At 40.1% G+C, this 12,254-nt stretch overlaps 1 protein-coding gene across 8 annotated transcripts in view; it reads left to right on the top strand.

Moving 5' to 3' along the window:
• The window catches only part of GULP1 (GULP PTB domain containing engulfment adaptor 1), a 1,895,686-nt gene that overhangs the window by 1,677,970 nt on the left and 205,462 nt on the right, over nt 1-12,254 (top strand). For all 8 annotated transcript variants that reach the window (XM_069225937.1, XM_069225932.1, XM_069225939.1 and 5 more), the window contains one exon: nt 1,136-1,228. In XM_069225937.1, the coding sequence (XP_069082038.1) occupies nt 1,136-1,228 (93 nt within the window). The remainder of the gene's footprint in view (nt 1-1,135; nt 1,229-12,254) is intronic.

Genomic DNA, 12,254 nt, shown 5'->3' with positions numbered 1-12,254 from the left:
TTCCTCTGCTTGTACAAATTTCAGTTGATCTTCTGTGCTCTTTGTGAGTCTGTGTGCCTCCATCTTTAGGTAATTTGGAGCGAACTCCAAATCTCTTAAGGATGTGAGTAATTCTGAGCTCATCTGAAATATTCGGGAGTGCCATAGTGAAACAGTGAATTTGTCAATCATAATCATAAAAATGTTTGTTTTCCATGGCCATGCAACCACCTGCATCTCATGCTCTCAGATCTATTGCTTTTCTTTACGTTTCTTAATGCAGACATCACAAGCCGGACTTCTGAAGAATAATCTAGAGGTGGCAGGCGGCAAAATTCATTTTTGCTGTAGTTAACTTGTGCCACCTCATCTTCTTTTTTATGTCAAGCGTCAGTCCTAGGAACACAATACCTGCTGGGGACTAGCTTTGAAAGTGTGTGAATATTATGCATTGAAAGGGCCTATTGAGAGGGTATGAAGACATCGAACCAAATATATGTTGATGATAGAAGGTTGATTTGGCATTAACCTTCTTGCTTTCTTTTAGTTTAGCCATTATAGGAGATAAATAATGGCCTTCACAGCCCCTAAGCATTAGCCATGCTGCAGGACAATTCTGTAATATAGGACTTCTTAATATTTTATGCTTTGGCTGTCCATCGTCACTGGGATGTCACGTTATTCCGGACGCAGTACCCAACTAGTAAATACGTAATCTTATCCTGAGGAAGGCTGTGTGCCGAAACGTTAACATGTCGCTGATGTACTGTAGCTACAATACATCTTCTGCATTTCCAATTCCTGTGTGCTTGTCTGGATTTCCAACAGAAGGGATCCAGACTGCATGTACATCTTGATGACATTCTACCTAAATTATTTACAATTGGCTGTAATTAGCAAGTGAATGTAACGAGAGAAAGAATATAAATTTGAGAGCGACTATTACCATTATCGCTCTCTTCAAACATTCTTGAGGTTAGATTATCTGTGGAACATTTCTTGTTCACATTGGAAGCATGATTCCTCGTATAGGCGTTTTGGGTTTGATCTTGCTGTCAGTTCTACCCACCAGCCATCTGTAAAGTACAAGTGTTGATATATGCAAATACTAGGTATGTGGGTAGTTGCATTAGTTCAGTTATTGTTTGTTTTACAGATACAAGAACTAGAAACTGAAAATACTGAACTGAAATGTAAAGTACAAGATTTGGAGAACCAATTAAGATTAAGTGACATAGCTTCCTCACCAGTAAGTACATTCATAAAAACAGCTGCATGTTTACGTTCATTGTCATTTTCATTTTGCATTCACAGTATCAAGACATCTCATCTTTTGTTTTGCAACGATTATTAAAAATATATCTATTTCGGTGAGTAAGATCTGTGGACTATATGATCAAATTAACATGCAATTTTAATGATGTTTTTCAATGTTTAGATACAAATCGTGGTGTGCCTTTATTATTACTACAATATAAACATGAGATTACAAGTAGGTACTTATCACACCCAACAATCAGACACCACAAGGTTCAGAATTCATTGGCTGCAATAAATAAAGTTCCTTATTCCCTTAGAATATGGAATGACACATATTATGGAGTTTACTGCCCCAAGATACGCATTGCCCAGCACTTACCGTCTTCGATAAAATCAGCACATCTCATAGTTCTGTCAAATAAGGATTTGTGCAGAGGTCAGCATTTTCTGACCCATTTGTAACCAGTGCGTTAGAAACAATGAGGTCGGAGGTTTTTATCCCTTCCATCACTTTCCCCTTCATACCTCAATTCAAATAACCTTCCAAAAAAGATGTTGCACAAATTGTATACTGACCACCTGTTTCCAAAAAGACACACATTCTTTGTTTTTTTTTACTTAAACGTTTTATTGCTGTGCCAGTTTTTGTTCCTAAGCGAATAAGCAGGGTCTAAGCAAAACGCATAACCACTTCAGCAGTTGATGTAGCAATTGAAGGCGAAAGGAAGTCATAGAACAGAGGGATTTCAAAGAATATATCACTAAATTGGACAAAGAGTTTGAGATCATTTAGGTATACAAACTTGAGGCTGTATATTTCGACTTGTTAAGTCCATGTGTTTGAAGCAAGCCAGAGGTGAAGGCGAAATACTTGGTTTGACAAAACAATTATGGAAATTACAATTTTTGGATCATACAAAATATGAAGATCAGTCCTTATGGGCTTTAGCTTAATATATGCACGTGTTATTTACTTCAGGTTTTCCTAGAGCCCCCAGAGTGACAAGAAAGACATTGTGAATCAGGTCCTTAGAGGCACACTGTTTTTCTATAACTAGAATACAGTGCCCTGCTCCAGCATTTGTATCTGATTGGAGAAACTGGAACCTAAAGTGAATATGAGATTTCTTTCAAGAGGGACAGTTAAGTATAACTCTACTCATTTATCACACATGGACCATACCATTTCATCAATCGCAATCCCATGGCCTTCCCTCATGTTCTAAGGCAATCCAGAAATGAATGCCTCCGCAGAACACTCACTTCATCAGCACTACTATGCACCTGAGGGTCATTGTATTTCCTGGCAATATAATTTGCACTGATATTCTATTGGTTTGCAGCTGACTACCCACCATTGTGGCTGTGTTAAGATAGTGTACTCATATTTCAATACTATTTTCATATCTAAGATTTTAGACAGATGCACAAGTGTAACTGAGGCTTAGGTAGGCTGCCACACTAATATGCGAGGACTAGGGCTGGTGGATGTAAAGCAATTGTGTGAATTAGGTAAAAGGCAGTACACTTTTTTTTATAGGTAAAAGAAAATCAAAGATATTGTCTCAGGGTGAAATGATGTTCTGTTGTATTATATCGATTTGTATAGCATACTAATCACCCAATATGGTATCCAAGCACTTGGGCATGTGTGCAGTTATGTGGGCCCCAAAGTGCTTGTATGAAGAGCCAAGTGCTCAGATTCTTGCAGATCTCAAGAAGTGAGGAGAAGACTCTGATGTGTATATGGAAGTCGTTCTATGTCTTGGGTATGACATAAGAAAATTAGCGACCTACAGTTTTGATTTTGTGGATGCGAGGAATGTGTGAGAGTGAGGCAGAGCGTAGGTGTCTGGTGGGTTGGTGAAAGTGTATGTGGCTGTTCAGATATTCTGGTCCTGTGTTGTGTAAAGCGTTGTATGTGCATGTGAGAAGAGCCAGTGAAGCTTCCTGAGGTGTAGCATAATGTGGGTGCAGCATGGGAGGCCGAGTATGAGTTTTGAGCAGTGGTGTTTTGCAAGGTCTGGAGTCTGTGTAGGAGTTGTTTGGAGATTCCAACATTGAGTGTTGGCAACGTCCAGCATTTTGGTAATGAGTGCTTGTGTGATGATCCGTCTTTTGTTCTTAGGCAACCATTTGAAGATTTTTCGCAGCATTCGGAGGATTGGAAATCCTTTTTTGGTGCAATGTGTCTGTTTCAGTTTTATGACAAACACAGAAACTAATTTTGTGATGTGAACAACCTGCATCTCATGTGCTTAGTCAAAAACCAGTGAAATATACTCAAGTCTGCAGTCACCTCATATGGTTTGGCCACTCAGTTCACTTTGTTTCTAATCTCAATATTCTCATTATCACAATCACATTCCCATTTAGAGCTTGCAGGCATCCAACTCGCCAACCAGGTCAGTGGAGGATATTGCTTAAAATACCCTGGTTAAGGACCACCCACCAGATTAGAGAGCCTCACCAGATAAGCAACTGTCTATATCCATTCAGTGCTACCATCACAATTCATTAAACTTTGCTTAGCAGGTACAATTTTCGCTAATCACACCCAAGGTTTTTGTTTTTCTGAAAACAAGCTTCCAAAGAGGGAGTTTGCTTTGAGTAAACAAAACAAAATGACCATGATACTCAGTGATTTCAATTCCTGTGCCTCCCTCAAGGCCATTGTGTTTTTGTTCCTGTCAGAAACCAGTATGCTTCACATGACATTCTCGGTTAGGAAAAATAAGCGACATTTTTCTCACCCTAAAAAAGGTAGGTGAACATTGCTATGACTTGGCAGCCCGGTAGCAAACTGGTTGTTATGTCAAGGGCTTAGCCAGATGGAGCAAGCAAAGGCAGTGCTTATGTGATTCAGCACTTTCCTTAACTCTTAATAGAATGAGAGAACAGGGTGTGCTGCAGCACCAGATTACCACTGGTTTACAGCAGTGTTTCCACTGTTTGGAAATTATCTCTTCAACCTTTCATACTAACTGCACTACATCCGATCCACCGCAATAATTGGTTGTCGACGCTAGGTCTTCTTCTAAACCTCCTAATCTTTTATGGTTGTTTTACAAAGATAGATGCAGAGAGTGGATTAAAAATTGCTGAGTGTTTACATCTAATCACAGTAGTTTTGCTGTCTTAAAATCGTGACCATTTGGACTCTGTAGAGAGTATAGCGACTACCACTTATACGAGACTAACTGCCGCATTCATGGGTAACACAATGTTCATTTGGACACCATGGAAACATCATTCATCATGTTATGTTTCGTTTGCCCTGGTAATTTGAAGAAACATAGGTAATGTAGCTTAACTTTCTATTTTAAATATTCGGTTACTGTATACACACTTTTGTCAATCTATCATGCTGAGTTTTTCATACAGAGATAATATGAATTACTACCTACATTAAAATCTTTAGAAATTATGTTAGCTAAACCCTGCAAGGCACTCAGGATATTCATAATTGTATGTTGGTCATGCCACACAGCACATACTTTGAAGAAATACATTAATTCAAGTGCTTTAGTTTTATTCCGCATGTGCCCTGTTACCTAAGACCCATAGGTTAACCTCAGTAAAGTGTTATACATTTTTTTTTGTCGAGCAACATTCATAAATGCCTCTCCTTCATTTCTTTCTTTTGATTTTGATTCATAGCATACCAAGTACACACAATTAACAAGCATAAGTAAAGCGGAAATCGTTCACTTCTCCAAGAACCTTGGTGAAAATATGGGTTGTAATTGTGAAATATGGCCTGACAAACCAAACGTTATTTATCACTGATTTAGCTTTACTCCTTACCAAACATGAAACAATTCTTCTTGCAGCCACGTTACAGATTTAAAGCCTCAGTTGCATGTTTTGTAGAAAGCAAATACAATTCAACTCTATTAATTTGACTAAAATAAGTTTGGTGCTCTGATATTCCGGAAAGTTCAAATTTCCTTCCACATGGGCCTTGACATCTGTACTCTGAAGATATTCAGATGAAGGATTTGGGAAGCAAGGCTGTTATGTTTTTAAGAAAGGTATGGGGTCAGGAAGTAACAGAGGAACAGCATGTCTTTGGTTATGTGTTTAAGATTAATGATCTCAACTAACATGCCAAGGGCTTGCATTAAACACAATAAATGGAATGTTTACATTTTGGAAAGCTATTTTAGTTTTAATTGAATACTGTAGAATGAAATTCTAGACAGAAACCTGCATGTTTGCGTAAATGTAATGGCATTGTGATTTAACTTGGATACACCGGGTGAGCTGTGATTCAAATGCAGATAACTCTGCCTTAAGTTAAACAAATATTCTGGCTCTTACAGTCAGAATTTTTTTGTTCCTTTTTTCTTAAAAAATTTATATAACTATCGAGGAGTGCGAACTTTGCTGAAACTTTTATTTCATTTGAGATCTCTGAAACCCAATGACTTCGAGTCATGGTTTGAGAAAATAGAAACTTTTTTCTATTAAATGTTTTACAATATGGCACTACTTAAGTACTGTATTTGTACTTTTTGCCTTTACAGTGTCTTCAAATGTGAATGTGCTGAGCTTATCACATATATGTAAATACATGTTCAATCATTGATCCCATGTTGACTCAAACTAGGACAGTTTCAGCACTTGAGATGGCAAGCACACACAGACAGAAAGAACCCATGTAATTTCCAAGCAAAGACTAGGCACCCTGAAGTGCCATACCAGCTGTAAGACCCTGAAACCCAATACTCCCCGACAACTCCCCTCTCTATTAATGTAGAAATTGGAACCAAGTGATGTCAGGAAAGTGGGAAAATTAACTATGGAAAACAGAGTTGACAAAATATAATGTTGCTAAATCAAACAGCCAATCCTCATCCAAATAGAAAAGGGTTAACTGGAATTTTACTCTCATTAACCCTAAGAAGCATTGCATAGGATGGAGTCACAAATAGCAGAAGGAGCGTAAATATTCAACCTGGTTGCCTTTCAATGAACAATATTGGTATCTGGATAAATGGAGCCTGGGGGGTCTGAGCTCTTTAAGGAAAAACAATGGATATTAGGCCAATATCATGGGTGAGACGTGGGTATTTGGAGGAAGACAACTAAGGGAGAAATATAAGCAAGGATTGTGTTATTTTGTGGGCCCTAGAACCACATACTAGAGAAAAAATGACACGGACACTGGAGGTGGTGGTGAATAACTGACCTCAGACTTGTGCACCCTGGTGCTTTTATTGTCAGCTTCACCTGGCGATGTATGTGATTGATGAGTGTGAGTGGAAATTGGAGCCTGGGGTGTTGGACTGAGGTATCTCAAAGGCACAACATCCATATTATGTCATCCATCAGTGTCTTAGCATCTCCTGTGGTGCTTTAGCTGCACTACAGGCAGAGTTGTTCCTTTAATGTTAATAGCCCAGCAGGACCGCTGATCTCTCTCCTCTCTTTTTCTACTTTGGAGTTTCAGCCTGTCACTTGTGAGGCTATAATGGTGATGGCCTGGCCCCCACTGCTGTTCCTCAGCTAGGTAGTGTCCTGGCGTCACCCATTCCTCTATGTTTGTGGGCTACCGGGAAAAGTGTGTCTATCCTTGCCTTTATAGCCTTCTGCCTACAGATTGGTGGCGTTGTGGGACAGTTGGACTATAGTGCTTTTTATTGTTGCTGACCCGAGGAGTCTGTTCACAGACTGTATTTTGTTTCTGTTTGACCCCATATGTTGTGAGTTTGGATTTCTCACCTCTTGTATTGCTTCTGGTGGTTTGGTGCTAAACAGTAAGGATGCATACTGCAGGGATGACCCTCACCTTTTCTTCAGGCAGATAGCGGTATACTTCAGGGGAGGATAAATGTTCAGCTCACTCCTTGCTTCTCCTTCCCTGTACCTGGATGCCCCCATGACTTTTGTAGCTTTTCCAAACCTTCAGTGGTGGTGTGTGGTTGTCAGTTGTTTTCATGTCGAGACGATCTCTCCAGCTAAGGCCTCTTCTCTCTTACACCTTTTTCTATGCTGATGAGTTGGTGCAGTACTGCTGTTCACCAGAAGGGACAGCAAAACTCGCCAGTGACAACAGTCGCCTTTCCTCAGAATCTTCACATTGCCCAACACGAGGCCCACCTCTGGAACCACCAACTTTGAGTTTTGGAGTTGCCAGGTGAAGGGAAGAGAAATTAGAAAGGGGACTGCAGGGAAAGAGAACTGAAAAATAAAATGTTAAAAACAACATATACAAAGAATCCTTTGTTTTAAATTATGACTCGCCTGGTCATATAACGTCTTTTTGTGTCAGCAAAGACTGCTTCCTTACATGTAGTAATATCCTTTCTTTAATATAAAATAATCATCATACAACTCTAAATGCCAGAACTAAACATGTCGAGGCCACCTTGGCCAAGCGTGATCTCATGCGGAAAATATCTCTACACAATTATGAGTTTTCAAACACAAAGTTTTACTGCAATGATAATGTTTCACTCTTTTCACAAATGTCCCATGATGCAACAGTAACAACTGATACAATGACTTTCACATCTTGACACATAAACATTTTTCTTAATTGTATCTAGTAACAAAAACACTGTTTTCAAACAAGATTCAAAGAAGTTTGATACATTCTGAAAAGAAAAGGTTTTCTCCAAATGACCTTACCGCTACGAGTACGATCTACTCGTTTGTACCTGTTTTTCACCGGGCAGTGAGAAGGAGACACCTCTGCAAGTACAAGGCCAAATGAAAATCTGGATTGCGTAGGAAAAACTATCCACTCCTCCTTTCTGGAGCCAGAAGTATCCAAGGACTTGCTTGAGATCAAACCCCAAAACAGTGAGCAAGTTTCCAGGGTATGGCTGGCTTTTATAGACCTGACACACCCTAAAATAGCCTCCACCCATGGAATCCTCGGAGATGAAGTCCTTACCTGCAAGATGAGTTATATTGAATTTTACCACGTTGGTTCTTTATTACATAAGAACATCACGTCCACCAAAGTCCTGACCCTGCGGCCTCATGAGTTTTGCCACATAGGGGTTTCTTGATGGCTTGTCCATGAACATGAAGGGATGATCAGAGGAACAAGAGAAGCGCCAAAGGCCGTGGGACGGTTGGGGTGGGCCCTAGACCGCACATTATCCCAATTCTAACAACCAGGATTATCCTGAAATCTCCCATGCTGTTCACAGTGCTTATGGGCTAATATGAGAATGCCTGGTTGCTGAATGGGAGGTGGTTTTGTTTTTTCAGCAAGCTGCAGGTGGGATAAAGACTTTTTTATTGGTTGTGTTTTTTGGGGGGGCTGCTCACCCCATGATATTTTGTGTTAACCCTGTGTGCAGGGACTGTTTGTGACCTTTTGCTGGTTTTATTTATTTTTTTTTTACTTCACAGCACCTTCAGATAGGCAGCTTCTGCCATCGTGTCGCCATTTTTTCTACTAGCACGGTGGGCCTGGGATTATTTCTCCATATGCAGTGGGATGATCTGTGCTGCCAGTTTTTCACTGGGCTGTTACCACTGTGTGTATTACGGGCCTACATCTCTTAGCTTTAAGCTGGAGGTGTGAGAAGAATATCAGGACACCTCACCATCATTTCTGACTGATTGATAGACTTTCTCTTTGTCAGCTGCAGTATTTGGAAATCAATGCCCTCCCCATCTTAAGCTGATCCTGTCTCCCATGGAGTTGGAGGGTGCTGTTGCTGACTGTTGTTGGGATAATAAATAGAAGACTTCTCTTGGAAAGGCAAAAGTAGGTAACCTTATTTCTGCCAGGTGACCAATAATTTCCTCAGAGCAGAAAAGCTGATCTCAATTTGCTGCTTACAGGCAGCTCCTTATATAGTTGAAAAAGTGATCACCTAAACACAATTCTCTAAAAAAGCCAATAACAGGTCAAAGAACACATCAGTTAATAAAATACTTTTACATAAACATCACATCACCTGTGTCCTTTAAACTCGTAACCTTTTCTCTACATTCTCTTTATCTTAGTTCTAACTAAGTTTTCATGAAACATTAACCATCTTTCTTCGACTGTGTTCATTTTTATTACTCTGTTCCCAGACTTATTTTCTGACTCTAAATGCTTTAGGCTAAAGTCACCTTTGACTAACATCTTCTGAATCACGTCTCAATAAACAATGAGAATGGACTATGCGTGTGTGCTGTGATTATAATCTCTTCAAGGCTTGTAAACCTATCTTTCTGTTTAACTGAAAACCTGCTGAACTTGTGTTTCTGCTTTCTGGTGAACTTTAACCTACATTGTATCTTTATGAAACCAAGATATACATTGCCTTTTAACCATGTACCACTCTACATTGCTTTCCACTAAAGTCTCTGGTAGCTTGATTTCATCACATTTATTTTCTCCTTAACATTCCCCCCTCTAGTTGATATATCAACGGCTTCCTCAAACTCCTCTTTCCAGGGCACTATAATATCAAGTATATAACAGTGCTGCATGATCATCATTCTAATGGCACACAGTTTATGGCATTGAATCCATCTTTTGTAGTACTAATTTCCTTCAATAGTTCCCATCTAGTTATTTGCAACCATCGAGCAGCTGCTTTTGCCTGAACAAGTGGTAGAACACTTCCAAAGACCAGCTGGGCATCATTGAACAACCTATACTTTTAGGGAATATCTTTCTAGCTGGTAGTGCCTTAATATTCTGCAGCTCTTCTCCGGTGATAGTGGAAGAAGATTATTGGATGGCCCATGTAACTTGGAACTATTTATATATTATGAAATATATTTATTATAACATATATTATTTGTTCCCGAAATGACCAAGACTGGTTTGTGCAAAGTAACCAAAGAGCAGAGGCCATTCCACGTAGATGGCAACTGGGACTATAGCAGTTCTCAGCTACTCCCAAATACGCACACTTTTTCCTATTGTATCCAGACTAGTATCAATGCCATATCTCAGAGATGTGGCTCTACAGGGAAACTTGATATTGGAGTGCTATAGGTCATGGGCATAAACCGATCCTGTAATTCCATGTCCTGGAGTAACCCATCCACCACGATCTAAATCAGGCCCTAAGTATGAAACCATTTCTATCCATTCTATAGTCTTGTGAGGACCTATTTTCTTAATTTGTGCTATTTTCTCCTTAATATCTGGCCTATCTGTAAGGTTATGTAATGTTTCTACAAGGGAGTCATAGTTTGTGGCATTAACTCTAAATTGTGCTGATGTAACGTGTCGTCTGCATTCAGGCTCTAATCCTACACAGTAATTTTTTTTAAAGACATAAAACTGTTCTCAGGGATATTTCTCTAGTTGAGAGTGATCTCTCTGACTCCTAGGAAGGGGTATCAATGAGCAAACCAAGTATGATGAATTGGTGCTTTCTAGTCCTATTTCTTACATGTGTACCACATGTTTTCTTACAAGCTTGAATGAATATTATTCAAAACATTGGTGTGTATAGACACTTTTCTTTGCAGGTATGTGCAATAATGATTATAGCTTAAGCGTGTATCATTATAAAAATGCAACAGCAGCACAGAAAGACATAAAAGGGAAAAAAACAAAAATCCAAAAAGATACATAACTTTCTACTTGTAGCGCAAAAAACTGTCCCAAAGCAGAAATGGTTGAGGGTATCTTCACAGTTTCAATCATCTTCCTCTCACTTTTCCCTCTTACATCAGGTGGTGCTTGGCATGAAGCAGGGTCCATCTGGATGTCTGATAGGTGGATCAATGGCATCCTGCTGAGGACCTTTACTTCAGTTGGAGTAGCCATCATTACGAAGAAAGGTCTGTTGAACTTGGGATCCTTCCATTTCCTGGCAAAGCGTTTTACATGTTAATATTGGGAAAGTCAATGTCGATGTGCACCATCACACAATCACACATACCAACAAAATCACATCACTATTAGCTAATCCACCCAACATGAACTCTACGTCAACCCAGACTTCAATATATGTGGTCAGGCAGGCTCTGAGACCTAGGTCTGAGATTAATGACTGAGAGGTCACAGGTGGGGCAGCACATAGCCGACAGGCAAATGTGCAAACAGGAAACTCGGATCACAGAAATGCAGCACCACAATGATCCCAGGAGATTGGCCCCCATAACTTTCACGTGACAGAGAGGTGTGCGCATTCCCAAACACCAAAAGATGCACCAGGAAGTTAGGAACACGGAGCCAATCAGAATGCAGCATGCACATTAGCACACAGCAATCACGCACATCTCAGGCCGGACATCTGGACACGTTACCAGCTGGCCCACATTGTTTCCATGCAAGATGGATTCCCACTTGCATTTGTTATCAGGGCCTTATTTATGACTCCATGACAACAGTTCACATTGAAGGTAAAAATCACATTCAAGCAATTTTTGGTGAGCCAGCCAGGACCTGATTATTTCCTCGGATCCAAGTGTGACCAAAGAAAGAGGACCCCCTCTGGACGAATTCACATTTTGTGTAACAAGAATGCCTCCATTGATTGGAAGTTCTGCTGAATCCGCGGGGCTGATGTCTATCCTGAAGCACTGTCAGAAAGGTAAGAGACTTCATCAAAACGTTAATTTAATACTTGCATTTAGTGTATGGCAAACTAAGAAATAGCATAAAACCACGGTAGTCACCTTTTTCAATAGCATGCTAGCTAAGGGTGGATATTGTTTGTTTTTTAATTCTCTTGGACCAATGGGCATGATACAGATGGCACACTTGTCCCGTGGGAGTGACACAGGGCTGATCTCTTGGACCGCTTGGGATGACCAGATGTTATGCTTGTTCGCTGGGTGTGACACAGGGTTGATTGCTTGGATCACTGGGCTTGACACAGATGGTACTCCTTTTCCCTGAGTGTTATACAGAGTTGAGGCCACACTGCTTGGATTGCTGGGTGTAACACAGATGGTGCACATAGGCCCTGGGTGTGATATAGGCTTGGCATCTTAATTTTGAGAGGTGTCTATTGCTTGGACCACTGGTTGTGACACAGATGGTACACAAAGGCTCTGGGTGTGATATAGGGCCCAGACATCAATCTTATTTT

The sequence above is a fragment of the Pleurodeles waltl genome, chromosome 3_1 (assembly GCF_031143425.1).
Source record: "Pleurodeles waltl isolate 20211129_DDA chromosome 3_1, aPleWal1.hap1.20221129, whole genome shotgun sequence".
In the NCBI taxonomy this organism is placed as follows: Eukaryota; Metazoa; Chordata; class Amphibia; order Caudata; family Salamandridae; genus Pleurodeles; species Pleurodeles waltl.
Note: the sequence above shows the minus strand (reverse complement) of the source record. Positions and strands in the feature narration are given on the sequence as shown.